General features: G+C 41.3%; 1 protein-coding gene across 1 annotated transcript in view; it reads left to right on the plus strand.

Moving 5' to 3' along the window:
- The window catches only part of ESR1 (estrogen receptor 1), a 273637-nt gene that overhangs the window by 133697 nt on the left and 112457 nt on the right, over positions 1–27483 (plus strand). Inside the window, exon 3 of the mRNA XM_082250152.1 lies at positions 8244–8360. Coding sequence (XP_082106278.1) covers positions 8244–8360 — 117 coding nt within the window. The remainder of the gene's footprint in view (positions 1–8243; positions 8361–27483) is intronic.

The raw sequence follows: 27483 nt of genomic DNA on the forward strand, positions 1-27483 counted from the left end.
AGACCAGAGGACTGCTATTAGTGATGCACCATGGAGCACAAATGCAAGGGCAAGGTCTGAAAGCCATCAGGTGATATATATAGTCAGGTGTGCAACATCATCACTGAACGACGCCCAGGCAGCAGACAAGTGATGATGCAAACAGAGTTTATAAGAGACCGCAGTCTGCACATGTCCAGGATGGCTGCCAACAGGAAGGCAAGGTAAGACCTTGACACAAAGAGAGTGTGAAAGAGGACCTAATTGATTGAAAATGTGATGAGGCTGGAGCATTATGGATGGAACTACATATGGGTGTGCATAGTTTAAAATAAATCATTGGAAAAAAAGTCGGTGTAATATACCATCTCGAGAGGCACTTATAGTTAAACTCGATGGTATTCACATCTCTGGCGGTGCAGTGTGTGGCTCTCTGTACAGTTTTCTCCTCGTGTTCTTCTAAAATTACTCCTATTTCCCTTTCCCATTTTTCAATAAAAGCAAGTTTCCTCTTTCCCTCCAGATCGGGTAACATCTTATATACTTTTCCACTGTTAGGGAATGGTGTGGGAGAGTCAAATACATATTCAATATGGAATTCATGTGTAGCAGGGATGAAGAAAGTGTTGACAGTTTCTTAATAAAGTGGAAAAGTGGAAAGACTTTAAAACAACTAGAGACTATATACGAATATGGGAAAATTATGGGAATCAGTATAAGTAGGACATATCGGAGTTACAAAGAAATTGGGTAGAACACTGTAGTAGTCTGTGATATCAAAAGAGAAATAGAGGGGGCGGGGTGGGAAATAAGGAGGGGGGGAGATACTTTCCTTTCTTTTTAAGTGTTTTGTAAAATTGATTGAAATGATTAAAAATGATAATAAAAAAAGTAAATCATTGGAGTTTGTTACAGGCCACCCATTGTTAATGAAGAGGTGGAAACTCAGTTCCTTGCACAGATAGAAAGGGCTGAAAGGGTTTGGACAGTCATAATAATAATGGGGGATTTTAACTACCTGGAGATTGATTGGAGTAATGGCACTGCAGGAACATTTAAAGGGCATACAAGACAATTTTATTTTACAGTTCATAGAGACTAGGAATGGTGCTCTGCTGGGCCTGGTAATCGCAAACCATGCAGAGCTTATTACTAATGTTCATATAAAAAAACATCTAGATAGCAGTGACCAAAACATGATTTAATTTAATATTAGCTGTAAACAACAAGCACATACCGGAAAGATAAAAACACTTAACGTTAATAGAGCAAATTTTCCAAGTCTGGGACTGGGAGGGAATATTGTCATTGATGAACACAGAACAGAAATGGGAATTCATCAAAACGACAAACGATAACGAAGCTAACACACTGCAAAATATATTTCCACGAGCAACAAGTTTAAAAGGCTAAAAAATAAAACCCATGTGGCTCACTGCCAAAGTAAAAAAAGCTATAAATGATTAGAAAAGAGATTTTAAAAGATATTAAAAATGAAGTAACACTATCATCATTTAAATGTTACAAAGAATATAATAAAATATGTAAAAAGGCAGCAAAAATTTGAAATGAACAACAAATTGCAAGAGAGAGTCAGACAAACCCAAAGAAATCCTTCAAATATATCAATAGTAGGCAAATGTATGAAATACCTTCTTCAGCCCTGTGTATAGAAAGGAGCATGGGAAAACTCATGCCCATCATGTGGAGATATTGACACAGCCCCACATGATCCACAATGGCTCAAAATTGATATGGTCCAGAAATATGTAGACAGAATAAAGGTCAAAAGGGACCTGGACCAGATGGCATACACCCACCGGTCCTAAAATAATTCATTTTAAAGCAATTGTTTCTAATTTTAGGGACTCTTTAATGACTGGCATAGCATCACTGGATTGATGTAAATCCAACATGGTGCCCATATTTAAAAAGGGGTCACAAAAAGAATATTGGAAAACTGGAGAAAGAGCAACCAAACTGATTAGAGGCATGGAGAAGCTCAGCTATGAGGAATGATTAGCTGAACCGAATGTATTCTCTCTTGAGAAGAGGAGATTAAGGGGGGATATGTTAAACATGTATAAATACGTAAGTGGTCCATATAGTGAACTTAGTGTAGAGTTATTCACCTTAAGGTCATCACAGATGACAAGGGGGCACTCTTCACGTCTAAAGGACAATAGATTTCATTTCTAAATACGGAAAGAAAGAGCTGGGAAAATATGGAATAGACTACCTCAAGAGCCAGTTCTGGCCAGCTCAGTAGATTGTTTTAAAAGAGGCCTGGATTGTTTCCTAAATGCACACAATATAACTGGATTTCTAAAATGTATAGGTAAAGTTGATCCAGGGATAATCCGATTGCCTGTTGGGGGTTTGGAAGGAATTTTATTCCCCGCTTAAGAAAATTGGATCATGCTTTATTGGGGTTTTTTTTTTTTTTTTTGCCTTCCTCTGGATCAACTGTGAGTATACGATTGTATATATGGAGGCTTTTTATTTGTATGTGTTTTCTTTTTTTTTCTGTGTTGGTTGAACTGGATGTACTGTATTGGTGTCTTTTTTCAACCAGAATAACTAGGTAACTATGTTACTATTAATGTATTTAGCTAATTTTTACTAAACGTTCAATTGTGCTTTAGGTAGTTTACAGTACAATGCACATTCATATTACCTTCAGAAAACAACCAGTTAAATTTTACTACAGGCAGACGTAGCATTGATCTAATGCCAGCCTTTTAAAAGTATTGTGATTTATAAAATCAGATAAAAAGGAGAAGAGAAATTTCTTGTACTTGCCAAACTCTAAGGAAAACTGATTAAAATCAGCCTCTTGACTGTGGGTGGACTTTTAATTTATTTTTATTTTTTTATTTTAATTTGCAACTGGTAGAAAAGAACACACGAATAATTGCAGAATGTTTAACATTACATGTTAAATATTGTAAAATAATAGTTTTTACTTTGTGTTGATTTTCTAATTATTTAGAATTGTCCTCTGGGAGCCTATCTACATTGAAAAAAGTTGCAGAAAAACCTTCGCTAAAAAGATGCTATGGTGGTGCCATGAATGAATGTCCTTGTGTTTGCATTTGTTTGTGTTATCCATAAAATAATTTACATTGATTGTTGTTTTGTTTATTTATATTATTCAGTTTGATGTGAATAAGTTATTTGTAAAAAAAATTGCCATAAACACTATATGGCAGTCAAAATCCAAATACTGTGCATGTGACAGACATGCATGTTTCCTATGAACATGAATGTAATCTGCTTGGTAGAATGATCTTTTTATTGTATGTTCAGAAAGTGAAAAGCCTAAAAGTGTATTTCCACTTTTGACGCCAAACTGGTATAATGCCTACTGTATATTTGTTCCCATTTACATAGCAGCTTCAGCCATGAGCTTGGTACTGTGATTGACCTTGGCCAGTGACTGGCTTTTCAGCAAAAGTTATCCAGGGAGCATGGGAATGCAATAAACTTTGTCATGATGCCTAATGGGAGGAGCTTGGGGAACCCCCAATCAGCTTTGCATCTAATGTAATGTATAGTACAAGCTTTGTGTCACTTCCAGGTTCAGAGTTGTCATTCCCTGGACACTGTGACTTGTAATGCAGCTAATCAAGCATCTATTTACTAGACATAACCCCATGTTTTATATTTTAACACATAGATGTGTATTATATTCTGTTTGTGTGCACTAAAGTTAATTTTTAGTGTATTTTTTCTGAAAATATACAAACCCGATTCTAAAAAAAGTTGGGACACTGTGAATAAAAACAGAATGCAATGATATGGAGTTTCCAAATTTCAATATTTTATTCAGAATACAACATATAAAATGTTTAAGCTGAGAAAATGTATCATTTTAAGGGAAAAATAAGTTGATTTTAAATTCCATGGCATCAACACAAAAAAGTTGGGACCAGGCCATATCTACCATTGTGTGGCATCCCCTCCTCTTTTTATAACAGTCTGAAAATGTCTGGGGACTGAGGAGACAAGTTGCACAAGTTTAGGAATAGGAATGTTGTCCCATTCTTGTCTAATACAGGCTTCTAGTTGCTCAACTTTCTTTGGTCTTCTTTGTCGCATCTTCCTCTTTATGATGCACCAAATGTTTTCTATGGGTAAAAAATCTGAACTGCAGGCTGGCCATTTCAGTACCTGGATCATTCTTCTACACAGCCTTGATGTTGTAATTGATGCAGTATGTGGTCTGGCATTGTCATGTTGGAAAATGCAAGGTCTTCCCTGGAAGAGACGACGCTGGATGGGAGCATATGTTGTTCTAGAACTTGGATATACCTTTCAGCATTGATGGTGCCTTTCCAGATGTGTAAGCTGCCCATGCCACATGCACTCATGCAACCCCATACCATCAGAGATGCAGGATTCTGAACTGAGCGCTGATAACAACTTGGGTTGTCCATGTCCTCTTTAGTCCGGATAACATGGCGTCCCAGTTTTCTAAAAAAGAACTTCAAATTTTGATTCGTCTGACCACAGAACAGTTTTCCACTTTGCCACAGTCCATTTTAAATGAGCCCTGGCCCAGAGTGCACTTCTGGATCTTGTTTAGATATGGATTCTTTTTTGGCCTATAGAGTTTTAGCCAGCAACGGCGAATGGCACGGTGGATTTTGTTCACCAACAATGTTTTTTGGAAGTATTCCTGAGCCCATATTGTGATTTCCATTGCAGTAGCATTCCTGTATGTGATGCAGTGGCGTTTAAGGGCCCGAAGATCACGGGCATCCAGTATGGTTTTCTGGCCTTGACCCTTACAGACAGAGATTGTTCCAGATTCTCTGAATCTTTGGATGATATTATGCACTGTAGATGATGATAACTTCAAATTCTTTGCAATTTTTCTCTGAGAAACTACTTTCTGATATTGCTCCACTATTTTTCCCTGCAGCATTGGGGGAATTGGTGATCCTCTGTCCATCTTGGCTTCTGAGAGACACTGCCACTCTGAGAGGCTCTTTTCATACTTAGTCATGTTGCCCATTGACCTAATAAGTTGCAAATTGGTCCTCCAGCTGTTCGTTATATGTACATTTAACTTTTCTAGCTTTTAATTGCTACTTGTCCCAACTTTTTTGGAATGTGTAGCTCTCATGAAATCCAAAATAAGCCAATATTTGGCATGACATTTTAACCACTTTACCACCGGAGGATTTTGCTGTCTTCCGTCCAGGCCACTTTTTGCGATTCGGCGCTGTGCGACTTTAACTGACAATTGCGCGGTCGTGCGATGCCGTACCCAAACGAAATTTACGTCCTTTTTTTCCCACAAACAGAGCTTTCTTTTGGTGGTATTTGATCATCTGTGCGATTTTTACTTTTTGCGCTATAAACAAAAAAAGAGCGTTTATTTTGAAAAAATAACAATATTTTTCACATTTTTTTATATGAAATTCCCCCCCAAAAAAATGTAAAAATCAAATTTTTTTTGAATTTTTGGCCAATTTGTTTTCTGCTACCTATGTTTAGTAAAAAAAATTGCAATAAGCGTATTTTGATTGGTTTGCGCAAAAGTTATTGCGTTTACTAACTAAGGTAAAGATTTCTGTCATTTGTAGTGGTTTTTTTTAACGCGTAATGGCGGTGATCTGCGATTTTTTTGCGGGACTGCAACATTGCGGCGGACAGATCGGACCCTTGACTGACATTTTTGACACTTTTGGGGGTACCAGTGACATTTCTACAGTAATCAGTGCTATATATATGCACTGTTACTGTAAAAATGACACTGGCAGGGAAGGGGTTAATTTTATTGGAGAGGGAGGGGTTAATGTATGCCTGGTGCTTACTGACGTGTGGGGGGGGGGGTGACTGTGTGACAGAAGGACAGATCGGATGTCCAGCTATGCTGAACACTCCGATCTGTCAGTCCCTGTCACTATGGAGATCTGCCTGCTGTGTTTACACACAGCGGGCAGATCTCCAGACTCAATCGCCGCTGCTCCTCCTCTGGCCCGACTCCCGCTGTGAATGAACACAGCGGGAGCGAGCCTTCGGCGGCTCGTGAGCGCCGCCCACAAGGGGCGGAGTCCAGCGACGTAGGTCTACGTCGCTGGACGGGATCGCGGCACTTTGCCGCAGTAGCCTCCATGTGAGCGGAGGTAAAGTGGTTAAAATGTCTCACTTTCAACATTTGATATGTTATCTATATTATATTGTGAATAAAATATACGTTTATGAGATTTGTAAATTAGTCCTTTTTTACTCACAATTTGTACAGTGTCCCAACGTTTTGGGAATCAGGTTTGTACATTTGAAACACAGTTATGCAAATATCACGCAACATAGAACATTTTTTCTGCCACCATTTTATTTTACATGGCCTTGGCTTTCAGGGAAAATAAATTAAGTCATTTCAAGTAAGTAGTACCCTTAGCAAAGGGTAAATATTTCAAGGCTAGATTGGTACATTGTGTTTTCATGCACTTTTCTCAGCTTGTCCCTCTAATTTGAAACTATTTAGAATAACTTGCAGTCCTATGTCTAACCCTGCACCAGAGAAACAACTAGAAAGGTAAGAAAGATTAAAAAATATTTTTAGTTATGCTGTGTAATTTATAATACATAATAAACATATAGTGGGGGTTTCTCAAATTTGACTGCAAAAGTGGAAATACACATTAAGAAGTTTTTTTTCCTTGGTATTGGACATACCCTATGCGTGGTAATGATAAGTTCCATAATTGATATTCATTACCATGAGCAACACAGCCAGTGGGAACCTATACATTTTTCTACCACAGTGGTTTTGATTTGTAGCCCACAAATATGCAGATGATGTTCCTTCCAATATTTTAGGCAAAATATCTGTGAGGGGTAGCTGTAACCTTGCTTGATTTTAATAATGGGGAGGGCTGGGAAACTTAAAGTGATTGTAAATGATCACTTTGTTAAACAACTCATTCAGTTCAAAATAGAGATGAAAGGCAAAATATGTTTGTATAGATAAAAAAAAAAAAACATTATAAATACCTTTTTTCCCCTTCTTTTTTTATAAGTGAGCACATTCCCTCTGTTCTCAGATACATAACAGCTTGGGGGGGGGGGGGGGGGCACACACACTGGGCAGCAGCACACTGAGATGCCCAGTGAATGGCTGTGCAGAAGGGGCTTGTCAGGACAAGTATGATCATTGGAGGAGGGTACAATGAGTTCCCAGCATAGCTAGAGAACTGACCACAGTGTGCTCTCCTGCCTAATGTGGTCAGTTTTTAATAGGAAATCAAGGGGACTAGCAGGAACACAAACGATTTCACACAAAAGAAGCAATACAAAGAGAACTGGATACTTTCACCTACAAGTATATGGTACAGCAGCCACATGTCAGGAATATGAAGTGTTGCGGTAACAAGCTTTAAGCTGGGCATAGATAGATTGGAATTCGGTTGGTTCAGCAGGGACTGGGTGCATTTGATTCTGTGTGTGGTGCTCCCTGTTGATCATTATATCAACTTCTGTTAAATGGACATACCTGGAAAACTTGTATCAATCAGCGGCTGCAGCCAATCAGCTACAGCCACTGATCAGTTTATTGAGCTACAGCCACTGATCAGTTTATTGATAGTGTTTCTTCTGTCATTAAAATCCTACCTGTCAGCATTGTTTTTTTTTTTTAGCGTATTTCTGCTTTAATACATGAAGAAACTACAGTATATAAAAACACTATAAAGTTAATGGTAAGACATCAACAAACCAGAATTGTCTAATTGTTGTCCTTGAGGAAAAGATAAAGAAAGGAAGGCAACTTGGGTTACAAACTTTTTCTTTTCAAAGCTTTTTCTTTTTTTTTAAAATAATGCCTGACAGCATTGAATCTGATAAAAGTAAAACATATCTGTGTGAAGTCAATGCTTAGAAAAACATCTGATACCAAACTTTTTTCAAGGTTATCGAGGTCATAAAAACATTTCATTTCTTCCCCAGCTGATTTTCAAAAAGGCCATCTTTTTCTTTACAGTCTATATGGTAAATTGTATTACTGTTTGTATTCTTACAAAAAAAAATTAATAATAATTTTATTTTGGTTTATAGTTCTTAGTGTAGAAATGTTAACCTTTTTGTCAAGACTTTATTACCACTGGTTGTTTTACTTTTCTATGTTTAATTGAATGTTTAGAATAAAAGCTTTCACTATCAAACCCTCTCCAGGACAAAAGGTTATCAGGGTCATTAATGCACTTCAATTCTCTTCCAGCTGATTTTTACAAAGATCCTTATTTTCTTTACAGGTCATAATGACTACATGTGTCCCGCAACCAATCAGTGTACCATCGACAAAAACAGGAGAAAGAGCTGTCAAGCCTGCCGACTGCGAAAATGCTATGAAGTGGGGATGATGAAAGGGGGTATGTACTGCGTTCATTCAATGAAGTAGCCACCAAATGTGAAAAATATCCCACTTTGTTTTACTCCAAAAACCTAGGTTCTATCCAGAACACAGCTGAATTTGTACATAAGTGCTTCCAATCAGCATGATTTCTGAACAGTCAGTTAAAATGTTCGCAAAAGTTCATTTCGGCTCAAAATAGTATAGAGAAGTAATGCTCATGTACAACTTTAGAGCCATAAAACATAACACTTAACTTATAGTCAACATTCATTTTACAAGGATAGCATAGGTAAGCCAATCTGATATGGCAGAATAGCAGAAAGACTGGTCTACCCAGTTTATCAAATGTTCAGGGTTTCATACACCAAAAGAAGATTAGTATATGTAAGGCTTATGATGGCCATACATGCAACAAAAAATGGTTGGGCATAGGTTTGCTTGGTTTATACACAGCAAATGAAAAAAAAAAGTGTGGTTAAATTTGACTGGATTCTTTATCTAGACCAGTGGTCTCCAAAATGTGGCCCTTTGCTTGCCCTTATCTGGTCCTCGGGACACTTTGATGATGGAGCACTATTTCTTCCACTGACACCAATGATGGAGCACTATTCCTCCCACTGACATCATTAAAGGGACATTATTCCTCACACTCATACCAATAACGAGACACTATTCCTCCCATTGACATCTAGCATGGGGAACTATTCCTACAACTGACACCAATGATGGGGCCCTATTCCTTCCACTGATGCCAATGATTGGGCACTATTCCTCCCACTGACATCATTGATGGGACATTATTCCTCACACTCATACCAATAATAACACACTATTCCTCCCACTGATACCAATGATGGGGCACTATTCCTCTCACTGACACCAATGATGGGGCACTATTCCTCTCACTGACACCAATGATGGGGCACTATTCCTTCCACTGATACCAATGATGGGGCACTATTCCTTCCACTGATGCCAATGATGGGGCACTATTCCTCCCACTGACATCATTGATGGGACATTATTCCTCACACTCATACCAATAATAACGCACTATTGAAGGTATATTAAAATATACAGCCGACTTTGTGCCTAGCAACAATATCACTGTGCAAATAAGCCAAATAGTAAAGTGCATGCAAACTGCAAATAGTGCAAAATAATAAAAAATTGAATTGGGGCACTATTCCTTCCACTAATACCAAAGATGGGCACTATTCCTCACACTGATACCAATGATGGGGCACTATTGCTCCCACTGATACCAATAATGGGGCACTATTGCTCCCACTGATACCAATGATGGGGCACTATTCCTCCCACTGATACTAATGATGGGACACTATTCCTTCTACTGATACCAATATTGGGGCCCTATTCCTCCCACTAATACCAATGATGGGGCACTATTCCTCTCACTGACACCAATGATGGGGCACTATTCCTTCCACTGATATCAATGATGGGGCATTATTCCTTCCACTAATACCAGTGATGGGGAACTATTCCTTCCACTGACACCAATGATGGGGCACTGTTCCTTCCACTGATACCAATGATGGGGCACTATTCCTTCCACTAATACCAATGATGGGGCACTGTTCCTTTCACTGATACCAATGATGGGGCACTATTCCTTCCACTAATACCAATGATGGGTCACTATTCCTCCCACTGACACCAATGATGGGGCACTATTCCTTCCACTTATTACAGTGATGGGGCACTATTCCTCCCACTGACACCAATGATGGGGCACTATTCCTTCCACTAATTACAGTGATGGGGCACTATTTCTCACACTCATGCCAATAATGAGACACTATACCTCCCAGTAAAACCATGATGGGGCATTGTTTACTCCCATTGATGCTGGGGCATTTTCTACTCCAACTGGCCACAGTTTGGCCCCCCTGAAGTCCGAAGGACAGTAAACTGGGCTTTTATTTGAAAAGTTTAGACACCCATGATCTAGATGAAAAAATGCCTTTCCATGAGAACTTTTTTTAATGAAAATGAATCTTGCACTAACAGGCAAGGAACCCTATCCAAAGATAAACTGCTGCATAAAAGTAAATAAACTGTGGGGAAAAAGGATATAAACTATACTTACCTTATCCCAGGTTTCTGCACTGCAGGTGGTGACATTACAGCACTTTCAGTGAGATGCCAGGGAATACTGAATATCCAAAATCATGCAAGCATATACAATGCAAGAGCATTTTTTTTGTGAGACCGGGAATATTCAGCATTCCCTGTGATCTTATCAAAAGGAGCATGACATCAACTTAATCTGCAGGGAGAAGCCAGGGATTATATTATGTATAATTCCTTTTAAGCTGTGGGGTTTTTTTTTGTTTTTTTTTTGAGGGGGGGATGCAAGATCCTTTTTAAGTACAATTGATAGGTTAATTTTTTTTTCTCTATCGCTCATTGACAGACGTAGTCTTCTTGATTCTCAAGAGCTGGGTTATGTTGTCTCCGCAGGAGTAGGACTAGGCAGAAAGACAAAACGTTCTGGCTCCACCTTAGGGGCAGTCCCTGAGGGTATATCCTCCCTCTCTCTGCTACAGGGAATCAGTTTTTTTCTGTCTATTCAGGAGTAAGGACCTAAGTTCCTTGCTGGGATCTTTTGGTCCTGGCAAGACTTTTTTCTTTAAGAAAAAGACATTTTTTAGGTAGTTTTTCTCCAGTGTTTTTCCTGTGAGATCTTCAAGCAAAAATGCCGGACTGGGCGACACTTGTGGTCACCCCAGCCGGCCTACGAGCGCGCGCAGACCATGGCATTGCGCTTGGTCGGCCGCGACACATTCAAGTAAGTATGCGGGGCCGGGCGACGGGCTGGATGTTGAGATCCAGTGGTCACCCCGGTTTCTGCCTACGAGCGCGTGCAGACCAGAGCTCCGCGCTGGGTCGGCCGCGACGGAGTCCCAGTGGAGGGACTGACCTTGCGAGTTAAAAGTCTCGCTTGGACGCCAGGAACCAGAGAGTCGAGGCGTCCGGAGTGGTCCACAAACCCCCACCCCGGTGGAGAGGATATTGTGAAGAGAGGGTGCCTGTCGGTTCGGTATGGTGAGTAAACGTTCCCTTTTTTTCTTTCCTCGTTATGAGGCAGTATGAATTATGGGCCCCTCCATATATGGTCAGTATATATCTGATACTTACAAGTCCCCCTTGTAATACAGCATGTGTTTGTGAGAAGTGGACTTGGTTTGAGAGCTAACACTCTACCCAGCAGACTGTAACATTACAGCAGACATAGGAGGTATAATCCTACCTTATTTGTAGTGTATCTCCTGTAGATCCATATATCGCCTCTTAGCAGAGATGCAGGTGGATGTGCTGGGAAAACAATTTCGGCGGTCCGCCGCCATTTTGCCATAGACCAAGTGCATGTATGTCCTCAGGTCACGCCGGCCGCCATGTTTTTGGAGTCTTATGTCTCTTCTATGGGGGCGGCCATGTTTCGTGAGCCCAGCTACCTCGTGGAGAGCTGGGAACGCCGGAAGGCATACACAGGGGGCGGAGCCACGTCCTTCTACCCGGGAAAAAGCAACAGCTCCTTCCAGTCTGTAAAAGACAGACGCTGACTGCAGTTGGTTGGAAACTTCACTGCATCGGTTGGTGAGCCTTGGGGGTCCCTCTCTCTCTCTGTGGGATCGAGAAGCAGGTACTCTGAGGGGCGCTATTGCGCTAGGGGGAGACACACAAAAAAAAAAAAAAAAAAAAGTTTTTTTGTTTTGCTGGCAAAGGTGTCCTGAATTAACATGAACCCTGCCACTCATGTATCTCCTCCGGATCCCCTCGAGGGGTCTGCAGGATCCTCCAGCACCCCACTGACAATTGAATCATTGTCAGCTATTATGGAAACTTTTGTGTCCCGGGTGGAAGTGGCTTGTCAGGGACAGGGCGCAAGAAAGCGACCCCCGCCTAACCCCTTATTATCTGAAACCTCGGATTTAGACTCTGAGCCTATTTCTGCAGTTGCAGGTACTTCATCTGGGATTGGTGTCTCGGGTCCTGTCTCTTCAGACAGCGAGGAGGATGTTTCGGCATCCGCCATAGCCCGAGAGGAAGCGTTGGTAAACGCACTCATTGTATCTGTTCAAGAAACCTTAAGGTTACAGGGTATTCCATCGGAAATAGCTGAAACTGAAATCCCTTTTGGGACTAAAAAACGCATCAAAGTGGCGAAGGTTTTTCCATTGCCCAAATGTTTTGGCAATCCAATCGAAGAAGAATGGCGTCTGCCAAAACGCACTTTTACTATTTCTAAACGCATTGACAGGCGTTATCCGTTTGAGGAAACCCTCATTAAGAAATGGACAGAACCACCTGTGGTGGATTCACCAATTGCTAGATTGAATAAAGCCACGGTTATTCCTCTAGAAGACGCTCCGTCTTTTAAAGATCCAGTGGATCGCAAGATAGAAGCTATGTCTCGCACCATGTTTTCCTTGATTGGATCAGCTTTCAGACCTATAATAGCTATTGGTCTGGTTTCGCAGGCTGTAACTGAATGGACCAAGTGGTTACGCCGGGACTTAGAAGAGGTCCCTCAGGCGGTATCAGATTTGTTGGAACAAATGATACAGGGGTTACAGTCTGTGTGTGATGCGGCGTTAGACGCCACTCCATTATTGGCGCGAGCATCAGTTTCAGCAGTGGTTCTCAGGCGTACACTGTGGCTAAAAGGTTGGTTAGCCGACCAAGGTTCCAAAAAAGCATTGGCTAATATCCCCTTTTTAGGAGAGCGTCTATTTGGAGCCAACTTAGATGAGATCATTAAGGATCTCACGGGTGGAAAGAGCACCTTTTTACCGCAAAATTTTAAAGGTAAAGGAACTCGTCAAAGACGAGGGCCTTCTTTTTCTGCTCACAAGAGGTTTTTTCGTCCCACGGGTGAAAAAACTAAGTCCTCCAAAGCTCCTGCAGGAGGCGTCAGGGGTCGTTGGTCGGGCAAGCAAAAGCCCGCCCCCTCCAGACCTGAAGATAAACCGTCCAAAGCCTGAAGGTGCGCCCCCACCCATAACTGGGGTGGGGGGACGTCTTCGCCGGTTCCCGGATCCATGGCTTTCCAGAATCCCGGACAAATGGGTTTGCGAAGTCATAAGGTCAGGGTACAAGATCGAGTTTCGATCTCTCCCACCGGCGCGATTCTTCCCTTCCTATATCCGACTATCCCCGGATCGTTTAGAAGATCTGCGGAGAGCAGTCACAGATTTACTACAACAAGGAGTGGTAGTCCACGTTCCTTGGACAGAACGGTTTCAAGGGTTTTATTCAAACCTATTTACAATACCCAGGAAAGAGGGCAAAGTGCGTCCAATTCTGGACTTAAGAGCACTCAATTCTTTTGTCAACATAAGAAGATTCAGAATGGAGTCCATTCGCACAGTAGCAGCCTTCCTGCATCCAGGGGATGTCCTAGCGTCCATAGACATCAAGGACGCATATCTTCACATTCCCATTTTCGCAGGACATCAGCGGTTTCTACGCTTTTCCGTAGAAGAGAACCACTATCAGTTTGTGGCGTTACCTTTCGGTCTCGCCACGGCTCCGCGGGTCTTCACGAAGGTGTTGGCCCCAATGTTGGCACTTCTGCGCCAAAGAGGCATATCGATCCTTGGTTACCTAGACGATCTTCTGCTTCATGCAGAGTCTCCTCAGACCTTGCTACAAAACATAGAAATTACTATGATTTCTTTACAGGAATTCGGGTGGCTGGTGAACCAGCAAAAGTCATTTCTGGTTCCCACCCAGAGACTCGAATATCTGGGTCTAATTCTAGACACAGTCAGGACAAGAGTTTTTCTTCCGGTAGGGAAACTCCGAAAGATTCAATCAGCAGTCCAGTTGTTACTATCCAACAGCTGGTCTTCTCTTCGAACTTGCATGAGGGTTCTGGGGTTGATGGTGGCTTCCTTCGAAGCAGTCCCATTTGCCCAGTCCCATACCCGAATTCTTCAGCAAGAGATTCTTCTCAGATGGAATCGGAATCCAGAATCCCTGGACAATCAGATCCGATTGAGCAAACAGACCAGTCTCTGGTCTGGTGGCTTCGGTCTCCGATGCTCAGCCAGGGAAGGTCATTTCTGCCAATATATTGGACGACAGTGACCACGGATGCCAGTCTATCCGGATGGGGAGGAATTCTCGGTCAGTTATCTGTCCAGGGACTTTGGTCCCCGGAAGAATCTAGGTTATCGATAAATGTATTGGAACTGAGAGCGATCAGACTTTGTCTGATTCACTGGACCGAGCAGCTCCAGGGCAGCCCGGTTCGGATCCAGTCGGACAATGCCACGGCCGTGGCTTATGTCAATCACCAGGGGGGCACCAAGAGTGTCCGAGCGGCCAAAGTAGTGGCTTGCATTCTTCGCTGGGCGGAACGATTTGTTCCAGCAATCTCTGCGGTGTTCATTCCGGGGGTGGAGAATTGGCAGGCAGATTATCTCAGCCGTCAGACTCTGGATCAGGGGGAATGGTCCCTCCATCCAGAAGTTTTCCACCAGTTGTGCCTACGGTGGGGCACCCCGGATGTGGATCTGTTGGCATCACGATTCAACAGGAAAGTTCAGAGATTCGTGGCTCGCTCCCGCGATCCTCTAGCAGAAACCGCAGACGCACTGATCGCCCCGTGGGGGCAATACCAGCTAATGTATGCCTTCCCTCCTCTCGCGTTACTGCCAAGACTTCTTCGCAGGATAGAGGAGGAAGGAATTCCAGTAATTCTGGTAGCTCCGGACTGGCCTCGTCGAGCTTGGTACGCCGACGTGGTCAGACTGGTGGCGGACGTCCCGTGGAGACTTCCTCTCAGGGAGGACCTACTGTCTCAGGGGCCGATCTTCCATCCTGCTTTACGATCGCTGGCTTTAACGGCCTGGCTATTGAGACCCAGGTGTTGAAGGACAAGGGATTGTCAGCTTCAGTTATTCCTACTCTAGTTGAAGCAAGGAAAGCGACTTCCAGAAAGATTTATCATCGCACATGGAAGTCCTACATTGCATGGTGTGAACCTTTGGGGTTCCTTCCTCGGTCTTATTCGATTAGTCGAATATTAGCTTTTCTGCAACAAGGGGTTGAGCAGAAACTGGCCTTGAGTACTATCAAGGGTCAGGTCTCAGCATTAGCTATCTTCTTTCAGAAGCCTTTGGCTACTCATTCCTTGGTGCGGAATTTCATCCAGGGGGTGCGACATCTGGCTCCGCCAGTGCACGCGCCGTTACCCCCCTGGGATCTTAATTTAGTGTTGTCGGTTCTTCAGAAACCTCCCTTTGAAGATATTAGGGAGATTCCTCTACCTACGTTGTCCCAGAAGGTGGCCTTCTTGGTGGCTATTACTTCTGCACGCAGGGTGTCAGAACTGGCCGCATTATCTTGTCGTTCACCATATCTGGTGGTTCATAGAGATAAGGTGGTTCTTCGTCCGAATCCATCCTTCCTACCAAAAGTGGTTTCATAATTTCATCTGAATGAAGAAATTGTGTTACCTTCCCTGTGTCCTAAGCCCAGTCATCCTCGGGAGTTTGCTTTACACTCCTTGGATGTGGTCCGGGCGATCAGGGTATACTTGAAAACGACAGACTCGTTTCGCAAGACGGATTCACTTTTTGTGATCCCAGATGGACCCAAAAAGGGGTTGCCTGCATCTGCCGCGACCATTTCTAGATGGATCAGACAGACGGTAGTACAGGCTTATTCTATTAAGGGTCGGGAGCCCCCGTTCCCTGTTAAGGCGCACTCCACTCGGGCGCTTAGTGCGTCATGGGCCTTTCGCCATCAGGCGTCAGTGGTCCAGGTGTGCAAGGCGGCTACCTGGTCGTCGGTGCATACCTTTACAAAACATTATAAAGTTGATGTAATGGCATCGTCTGATGCCTCGTTTGGCCGCAAGGTTTTGCAGGCCGCAATTTGAGGAGACCAGTGGTCTACCTCGAGGGTTTTTTTCCGTTGGAAATTTTTTTCTTTAGTCTCATTCTTTGTTTATAATGAGCCTTTAAAACTTCTAGTTTGGCACCGGTTGGGCCTTCTAGATTGGATTCGATTTGTCAATCCCACCCCTCATTTGTGGCACTGCTTCTGGATGTCCCAGCTCTTGAGAATCAAGAAGACTACGTCTGTCAATGAGCGATAGAGAAAAATGGATTTTTGTAAGATCTTACCGTAAAATCCTTTTCTCTTAAGCTCATTGACAGACGTAGTACCCGCCCCTCTATCATTGAGTTGGGTTGGGTTAAATTCTCTGTTACTGCTTTAGAACAGAACTGATTCCCTGTAGCAGAGAGAGGGAGGATATACCCTCAGGGACTGCCCCTAAGGTGGAGCCAGAACGTTTTGTCTTTCTGCCTAGTCCTACTCCTGCGGAGACAACATAACCCAGCTCTTGAGAATCAAGAAGACTACGTCTGTCAATGAGCTTAAGAGAAAAGGATTTTACGGTAAGATCTTACAAAAATCCATTTTTTTTTTTTGTCTCCAACTAATTGTAATATTGAATGATCAGTTGTTTTGTGGGCCATAGGCTGTACAAGCGCGGTACTATGGATTGTGAAATATTTTAACATGCAGAGAAGCAAATGTAATATATGATTGGCAATTTATAAAATAAATTAGAATACTTGAACATTTGCAATGTGTTACTATAGCTGCTAATGGTTTAGATCTTACGATGGAAAAAAAAAATGGAAAAAAAAAAAAAAGATATTACAATAATTCCGTTTTTGCATGATGTAGGCTACCTGTCACTGGCACTTACTGAGATTAGCAAATTTTACAGTGAATGAATAAAACTTGTAAAGTTTTTGCACTAGCCAATGTCAGTCTTACTCTTAGAAATAATGTCAGTTTACACTTGGCAATTGCTACAGTAAATGTCTCCATGATCAAATATGATTTCATAGGCATTTGTAGTAGATTATTAGACAGATCATTTAAGGAATCAAAAAAGGACCAAAAAGAAAAAGAAAAATGCACTGAATCAATGCGTAAATGCTCCTTGCTCCTCTTAGACTCTGTGACCGTGATGTATTGTATAGTCTTATACGCAGACTATTTTCCAATTTTAACTGGGCTGTGTACAAACACGTTCGTGGGCTGAAATGCCAGAGAGTGATGAAGTCAAATAATAACAGTGAATAGGGAGGATGATTGCTGCCATTTGATTGATTGTAGCTGCAGAATGCAGTTATCAGAAGCCAAGTAATAGTAGCTTGCATTACCTAAAAAAATGAAGAAAAATAATATAAAATAAAAGCGGGAAAGAAGTTTCAAAGATGCTAAAAATGTATTAAATTCTAAAGTTTAAAATTTTGCTCAGCAAAGAACATATGGCGACCCCTTAAAAATGTATTAAACCCAAGAGCAAACAGGGATGCTTACATTTATTTTGTTTTCTTATGTAAAAGCTTTATAACAAAATGAAAAGAAAATTGTTTGCTGTACTGCTTTTAGCTGGAGTTTGGCTTCAATTTGTTAGTGTAATTAAATCTGCTAGTAAATCTAACACTCCCCCTACCCCCAGATTGACAATGCTGCTGTCCTAATCTGCCCCCTGTGCTCATTCATCCAGAGTGGATGCATTGAATACAGGAGTTGCGTCACTGGTCAGATTCCCAGGTGAAAACAGAGGGAAAGAAATCCTACAAAAAAAAAAAGAAAATGAATGCAACCACCACATCTAATGATTGGTAAACTGCAATATTATACATTTTTGTTTTTGAGTTTGATACCATTTTTAGTTACATTTATGTTTTGAAAATTTGTATTACTAAAATAAAAGTAAACTTGTGTTGGAAAACTGGAAAAAAATGACCAATGATCTAACCTAAACTTCCATAAGAGACTCAATCTCGCTTGTCAGCAGCTAAGTATCACTTAAGATGGGCATACATGGGTCAGTTTTTTAATCTGCCAGCAGATTGGAAAAAAAAAACTGAACGGATTCCCCCATCCACTCAAGCGAGAATGCTCCCCACTGTGATATTCTGATGGAACAAAAATTTTCCAACAAGCCTAGATTGACTTCTCACGAATGGGAACAGCCCTAGATGGATCGAAATTCAGGCAGTCCCTGCTGAATCAGCGAAATTTCAAATCATCTATGGCCAGCTTTACTTACAGCTAGAGAAACTGAGCTGTCTCATTTTCAGATTTAAAAACCCACATTACCAACTGAAACTTATTGAAGAATCAACCTCAAATGCTTTGCACCTCCATTTTGAGAACACAAAAAACTATTTTATGACATAATCAGATCAATAAGGATTTACTGTATCAAATTCAGTTGAAGACCTAGACTGAATTAGTGCTTTGTATTAATTGCTGTCGAATGGTAACCCATAATCCTTTTGCCCCAGAGCTTCCTTTGGCTTATTTCTGTACTCTGTTTTACTGTCCATAACTAGTTCAGCACATTCACCTATATACCCTTCATGGAACAGAACAATTTTAATATTTCTGCTATCGGGCTACTAAGGATAGCAATGTAGTACACTGCTCAAAAAAATTAAAGGAACACTTTGAAAACACATCAGATCTCAATAGGGAAAAATATCATGCTGGATATCTAATCTTATATGGACTGGGTAATGTGTTAGGAAGGAAATTATGCCACATCGTTTGATGGAAATGAAAATTATCAACCTAAAGAGGGCTAAATTCAAAGACACCCCAAAAATCAAAGTAAAAAAACAATGCGGCAGACTAATCCATTTTGCTAAAATTTCATTGCAGCAACTCAAAATGGTACTCAGTAGTTTGTATGGCCCCCACGTGTTTGAATGCATGCCCTGACAGATCTGGACCAGGGATTCACTGAGCTCCTGAACAGACTGAGGTGCAACCTGGCGGTGTTGGATGGACCGAAACATAATGTTCCAGTGGTGTTCTATTGGATTTAGGTCAAGAGAGCGTGGGGGCCATTCAATGTTATCATGTGTTCAATATCAATGTTCCTTTATTCTCCAGGAACTGGCTTCATACTCTTGTCACATGAGGCGGGGCATTTTCGTGCACCAGGAGGAACCCAGGACCCACTATACCAGCGTAGGATCTGACAATGGGTCCAAGAATGTCATCCCAATACCGAAAGGCAGTCAGGGTGCCATTGTCTAGCCTGTATAGGTCTGTGCATCCATTCATGGATATGCCTCCCCAGACCATCACTGACCCACCACCAAACCGGTCATTCTGAACAATGTTACAGGCAGCATAACGTTCTCCATGGCTTTTCCAGACCCTTTCACGTCTGTCACATGTGCTCATCTGTGAAAAGCACAGGGTGCCAGTTGCGGACCTGCCAATTCTGGTGTTCAATAGAAAATACCAAACAAGCTCCACGGTGCCAGGCAATAAGCACAGGGACCACCAGAGGACGTTGGACCCTCAGGCCACCCTCATGAAGTCTGTTTCTGATTGTTTGGTCAGAGACATTCACACCAGTGGCCTGCTGGAGGTCATTTTGTAGGGCTATGCCATTGCTCATCCTGTTCCTTCTTGCACAAAGGAGCAGATACCAGTCCTGCTGATGGGTTAAGGACCTTCTACGGCCCTGTCCAGCTCTCCTAGAGTAACTGCCTGTCTCCTGGAATCTCCTCCATGCTCTTGAGACTGTGCTGGGAAACACAGCAAACCATTCCTGCTTTGGAGGTCGTCTCATTTTTGTCCATCTAGTGCACCTGTTGTTAATTTCATTAACATCACAGCAGCTAAAATTGATTAACAACCCCCTCTGCTACTTAACTGACCAGGTAAATTTCACAGGAGTTGAACTAACTTGATGCTATACTCTGATTAAAAAGTGCTCCTATAATTTTTGTTGAGCAGTGTACGTTATTTTTTTTTTAAGATGGGCAGGGTTTTCTTTTGGCAATGTTGTCTAGCAAAAATGTATTCATCTTCTAGCCTGTAGACAAAAAAAAAATAGCAAAAGTGAAAAAAAACACACTTTTTTACTTTTATTGTGTTTGTTTTAAAAAAAACAAGTCATTTTGTAGATGAAAAATTTACATTTTATTCTATAAATTTTCCCATTTACAATGACACTAATATTATCATTCTGGTAAAAAGCACTATAATACTATTTACATAAAGATAAAGGCTTTTTTAAAGTTTTGTACATATTTTTAATGTGACAATAAAAAAAAATAGCAATCAAAGGGATAAATTATAGAAAAATGATATATAAAAGGTTAAAAAATTGAAATAAACAAACAAACATCAGAAAAATATTAGCTAAGGTTAAAAGGAGTTACTTCACTAAGAGATGATTAGTATTAACAAAGGGTTGAAAAGTAAATAGAAAAATATTTTATAAAAAATAAAGGTTACTTGTAAAGGTTTCTTTAATTGGCATCATATGCAGATTAAAGGTCACCCCTTTGTTCTCAAGATGAATTGAACTGAGTATTTGCAATTTAAAAATAAGGTTACATTGTATCTCTGAATCACACTACTGAACAGTGTTTACAATAAATAATCAAGAGCTCTGTTTTGAACAGCAGCAGCTTAAATTGTTAATGCAATACACAGCAAGTGCCACCTGTCATTTTGACAGCTACGAACAGCCTGCAAATATGACGGGGGGAGGGGTCAAAAGAAGGAGGGGACAGGGTGTGCTAAGTATGCTTTGTGTACCTTGATTACGTTTTTTGAGGCCTATGAAGCATGCCCAAAGTCCACAACTGCTTCAATTGTTTTGAATTTTTTAAATACACCTTCACGTTTGCAGATTGAAGTTCCCTGACCAGAGAGAGCATTATTTAGTGTCTTGTATTTTCACCTCTAGAGATACAATAAAGTAGCAAGGTATTGTCTGACTCTTTTCAGAAAGAACATATTATTTTATACTTGGTACAAACACAGGATGTTCTGTCAAAACCTGTATGTATCGCTGTATGGTAAAAGTAGGGCTGTTTAACCCTGATTGGCTTATAGAAAAATTGATTTATTAAAGCAAAAATGGCAAGCAACTAGATGAATTTATAACTACTAAAAGGAACGTGCACTTGGGCAGGGAAATATATAAAGTAATACAAAAACTCTCCAGCACACTCCTCAGCTAGTCAGTGCTAAAAGCCCCTTTTCAACTGCTTCAGTGTTTTAGGTTAAAAACATTTTAAATAGGCTTTTTGTGCTGACTAGTTGAAGAGGGCGCTGGGAAGTTTTTGTATTGCTTTGCACAAAACATTTATTGCACATTATATTTATTATCAGCTCTCTCTACCAACCTATATTTGGAAATTTAGCGGTGGTAAAGTGGTTGAGCTAGTGGTAAAGCACATTTCATATAGGTGAACAACAAGAATGGAGCACAGCCTTGCAGGAAATGGGCAGCAAGTACTTTCAGAAGTAATAGTTAGTAAGAAAACAGAGAAAGAGACAACACGGTGTGTTAGAAATACAATATGGCTTTTACATTTGAAAACATTGTTCTCTCTTCTGCAAGCTGGTAAAGAAAGGGAGAGCTTTTGCTGCAAGCCTCATGTTTTTTTTTTTTTACTGTGTACTGGAAACCAAAGTGATGGGGCATCATTTTAAGGTCACCCATGCTCTGCCCCTTTTCGCCCCCATTGATCCCCGTTAGAGCAGGCCAGGCCAGGGCCCCCCATAGATTCCCCTTTAGAGCAGGCCAGGGTCCCTATAGATCTCTCTTTAGTCTTACCTTTTCACCTATATTCCCAGTGCTACCAGGTTTTACTGCACCACCAGGTACTCCAGGCTCTCCCTGCAAAGAACATATATATATTTAGCCAATATGACCCCCTTTAGAGCAGGCCAAGATGCCAATAGATCCCCTTTAGAGCAGGCAATATCCCCATAGATCCCCTTTAGAGCAGGTCAGGTCCCCATAGATCCTTCTTTAGAGCAGGCCAGGCCAGGGTCCCCCATAGATCCTCTTTAGAACAGGGTCTCCATAAATCCCCCTTTAGAGCATTGCTGGCCAGGCCAGGTCAGGCTAAGGTCCCCCATAGATCCCCCTTTAGAGCAGGGTCCCCATAGATTCCCCTCTTAGAGCAGTCCAGGAAATGTCCAGGGAGAGGCACTTTCCCTACCTTGCCCCTCCCTCCCCACCTTGCGGATGCCCATGCATGTGATTTCTGCATACGTGATTACATGGGAGTGGGTGCAGTTAGTTGCAAGAGCAGAAAACCTCCTATTTATTTTAATGGAGCTGCCTATTCACAGCTAATCACAGGCGGGATATATTCACAAGTGAATCCTAAAGTGAAACACCCTAAACCTCGCTACACATGTTAAAATCTGACTGTGCAATGTCCTTTAGGTGAGCTTATGTAGTGCAAGGCCCTACCTGTTGAGATGACAACACTCCCTTGTATATTTTCCTGGACTACAGAACACCCCTCCCTCTACTTGTCCCCTTTAAATATGTGGGAGGTATTCTGTAGTCCAAGAAAAGAACTGGGTAGGGCTAATAACACTGGTTGGGATTTTAGTCCAACACAGGCAATGTGTTGTCAGCTCAATTAGAAAGTTAGGAGCACACTACATTTGTGGCAGTTCAACTGGTATTTTTCTGTACTTGCAATATATAAATATATAAGGAAACAAACATTTAAATTGTGTATGTGTTGCAGAGATGTTTTTTTTTTTTGGTCTGACATACATAATTATTTTATTGATAATTTGCCTAATGAGTTGCCCTAGGTTTCTTACATACAGCAAATGTATGCCAACATCTTTCATATTCACATTCAAGATTATAATCCCCTGTTTTTCCATGCAGGGAAAGGCATTACATTCTTTTAACTGCTACCTTCTTGAGTTTCACATGCTTTTCATTCCTTTACATTCCCACAACTCCTTTCAGCAGCCAGGAGTGAAGTGGCATGCTAGGAATGGTGGAGCATGTGACTCAATTCCCTTCCTTTCATGTGACAGCACTGGTGTTTGATTATTGGCTGCTCAGACACCAAGAACTATCTCACAAGGAGAGAGCCTAAGTCCTGGTTAAGCTCCAAGTCACATGGCATCTTCTCTTAACTCCTGATGGTTGAACACAGTGGTGAGGGGAATTAAAGAAAGCTGAGTTTGTGAACCTGGTAAGGGTAAAATTTAAGTGAATCTAGCACTTTGCATGGGCAAAGCATAAGTCCACTTTAAGTCTATGTTGTGGAGCAAACTTTCTTCTCATAGATCTCAATTAAAGATAGCACAGACAACACAAACCCAAACAGTTTCTCTCTGATATCAGATAGGGATGCTTTAGAAAACATTGCCCCATGATATATTTATTGATCTTTCAAACCTTAAGCAACAACTATAGCAATTCATTAACCAAAATTATCTTAGGTGGAGAGATAAGATGTGGAAATATTAACAGGAACTAGGTAATAGGAAATTTAACTATTTGTTGATCAGTAAAATGAATTCATGTACTCTTGTGAATGGGAGTTTCTGCCTTCGAACCCCAGGAAAGTTTGTTTCATAATCCCACTGAAATTTATGGTATTTTTCAAGAATATTACTTCTTCCCCAATAATATTAAACTAGCATTTAGTGAATTGCAGTGGGTTGCCTTTAGGGAAGGAATAACAAAATACATTAATATAACAGTTCTTACTACAAAATTAAAAATGTCCTTGATAAAGCCCTTGAAATATCAATGAAAACATTACTTCAGTTGAAAACACAAACAGCTACTTGCATTTACCATCACAAGCAATATCCCTCTCAGTGCAGTCCAGGGTAGTTCTGGTAACAGAGATAAACAGCTGGAAGGATCCTGTAACGAGACCCTTGCTCGCTCGCTTCTGCTCTCCTGACACTCCTCTGCTACTAGTGAGTTAGCTTGCAGATCGCAACGTCTGATGGTTCGCTCATCCAAGGCTCCGGGATCCGAACTACAGCTATGTGCCGTTCGGAATCCATTAGAACAAACACCAGGCAGGCTGTATGTAAGTTCAAACAGGAAGACCTTTATTGGAAGTACACAACACACTTTTATACAGAATTTGGAACATCCCGCCCCTGACAACCATTTTCCTATTGGTCAATTGTAAAGTACATGTAGTCCTCCTTCAGGTCCTCCTTAGCCATGCAAATGAGGACTTGAAAATGAGTCAGCAGGGATTGGTCCGATAGCTTGATTAGAAGGACTGTTATGTGTAATGAGACAGAACAATGTGAGGTCATTAACATGTAACAATGGAACAGACAGGAAAACCTTATCACAATAAACATTCCCTACACCAATTATAGGGAAGTCTGCGAATTAAAGTCTTTGTGTCTCTCTCACAGCCAATCATGAAATACACTGTGTAAGGTGGTATTAAATCTTCATATTTCTATATGAAGGATTTTGCTGACAAATTTTTAAGCAATCCAAACCATTACTTATCTGTCTTTCACTCATAGTGACGGTTAGTACCGTCACAGATCTAATGCCCAAAGATACAGTAGAATGGAGAGCCCATTGTACATAGAGTACTCTGATGGCAATTGTGAATGTGCTTTCAACGGTAACTGGGCCTTCAGGAGAAGCTGTGTGCTATTAGGCTTTTGCCTGACTGCTCACACACCGATTCTGACATTGGAGGGCCTCTTACCTGGCTGCAAATCACTTGCCCAGATCCCTATGTATCATCAAGTATGGCCTCACCGAGAATGCCTAGGAGCCCATGGAGTCATGAGAAGAGAGTTAAAGGTGCCTGCACCTGTGTGCAAGCATTGTAAGTAAAAAGACCCACTGCTACACTCAATCCAATTTGAAGTTTCTGTCCTTGGCAAGTTTGCAGACCATTCAGACTCATCCTGCACAAAGTGTACAGGGGGACTCCTGAAGTTTGCTCTTTGGAATCGCCCAAGATTTGAGTCTCGAGAGAAGAGGAAACATGTCTCTGTCTTCAGGCACATCGGTGGATGTTGGGTCAAAGGGCTCCAACTGAGTTAGTTGTTGGTTCAAAGGGCATGGAACTGAGTTTATATGACCAATGAGCTGTGTAATATGATCAGGATCCATTGCTTCTCCTGGAGATCTTTGAGATAATGGTGGAGATAAGCCACCATTGAACCTTTGGTGTCAGAGGTTTGTGGGTTACAAACTTGGACAAGTTCTTCAAAAACCTCTCTGTGGGTTTCAATGGGTTTGGACAGTATACATGATGTGGGGTTACAGTTTTTCTTGGGTTCCTTCTCTCTGAATAACGTAGACTGGTAGACCTGGTAAAGGGTATTGTAGGAGAACTCCAGGGTCTTCTTCCCAAAATGTTTGCACATTTCCATGCTAATGTTAGCCTATACATCAGACTGAAGGTGAAAGTCCTTGCTCCACCCATAACTGTTCTTTAACAAACTTTTACATTTAAGACAGCAGGCCAAACAGCATGGTAGGGTAAGTGGCTTGTTGAGAAATTGTTCTGTATGGTTGTATTTCTGAATAATTTAGCCAGGGGCCCTTTTTCTTTTGTTTTTCATGTATTTGTAGCAGGATGTGATTGAATCACAGGCATGCCCTATTGTCTTGTGGGTGATATGGGGTAGTGTATGACAATGGCTCGTGAGTGGCTCCATTTTTTTTTTTTTTGCAAGAAATTTTTTATTGTTACTAGACATCAGATGGTACAAAGCGTAATAAACATTGCCCAAATGTGGTCTATAAAAAGAATGCAAAAAAAAAAGGACCACTGGGATACAACAATTGGAACATAATTTGCACAACAATGTCCCTATCCCAGTAGACATACATGAACCAACCAACCATAGTAACTATGTAACTATGTAACCAACCGATTCCCACTCAATCTAGTAACCATTTTTTTTTTTTTTTTTTAACATACAAAAGAACATTTAGATGCAACCTGATGTCCGGAGGCATATTATACCTACAGAAATAAAAACTGTAACAAAAAGAAGAGAAAGAGAAAAAAAACATTGGTTCCTCAGAGTGCGTAAAACCCCTAGTCCCACCACCCGACTGTCCTTCCACAACCCCTCCCTACCTGCAGCCTCTATGCACCTAACCCTAAGATTCATCCACCAAAGTATCTGTAGAATAGTAAAGCGGAAGCGCATATTTAACCATTTTTTTCCACAAAGGTAAAGTTTCCCCATAAATATACCTTTTAGCAATAGGTTTTATGAACATAGAAGAAAAGGAGTGGGAGGAATATTTTTGTAGCCACATCCAACTCCTCGGTGTCAAAAACTCCCAACAGGCCTAAAAGATGATTACATATATTCGGAAAGCCAAAAGAATCAGCTATAAACTCCCACACCATATGAAAGAAGGTGCCCTCTCCCAAGTGGCATATATGACACAGCGCAGAATCCCTCTTATGCATGCGGAATAGATGTGCATGAGTATAAGTTTGATGTAAATATCTCAATTGAATCATCTTATTAGTAGAGGCAATAACTGTGGGTAAATATGTGGAAAGCACCGCACTCCATTGTTGCTCTGACAGCTCTGGTGCAATGGCAGACCAACAAGTCCTTGCTCTCTCAACCAGATCAGAATTTCCAGGATCCAGAACCATAAAATACCTAGAGATCATTTTAACATAATCTAAATCCAACAAAGCAGCTTTCAGTTTTGAATTTTTTAACTGTGCGGCAACCCCCCCCCCCCCCCAAACTGAGCCATCACAGCGTGACGTAGCTGCAGATATTGAGAATGCTGGGTTCTAGAAATCCCAAAGGCCCTACATAGATGGTCAAAGGAACAAAACTGCCCCTCTAAATATAATTGATGAACATACTTAATTCCTTATACAAAGGCTCATCATCCATTATACAGACACACAAATGAAAAATCCTCCCTGGTAAAATAATACCTTTCCCCCTCCTTCCCTGGGATTCCCTTCCTATATACCATATTAAGCAAGGCTTCATATGTGGTAACTACTTCCGCCTCCACTGCATTCAGAATTTGAGGAAACAAACGCCAATGAAGATAGATTAGTTGAGAAGCAAAATAATAAGTTCACAAATCCAGCATCGCCAGTCCCCCCCAATGCTACAGGTAATTTTAGAGTGGACAGGGACAATTGGGGAGGATATACAGAAATTTAGGGAGAAAAATAATTTTAAATACATTTATGTGCCCCATGAGAGTGAGTAGAAGGGCCTACCACCTGTGCACCTTCTCCTTAAAAGCAGCCACTACCGGAGATAAATTA

Source organism: Pelophylax lessonae (assembly GCF_965119305.1).
Source record: "Pelophylax lessonae genome assembly, chromosome: 3".
NCBI classification, from domain to species: Eukaryota; Metazoa; Chordata; class Amphibia; order Anura; family Ranidae; genus Pelophylax; species Pelophylax lessonae.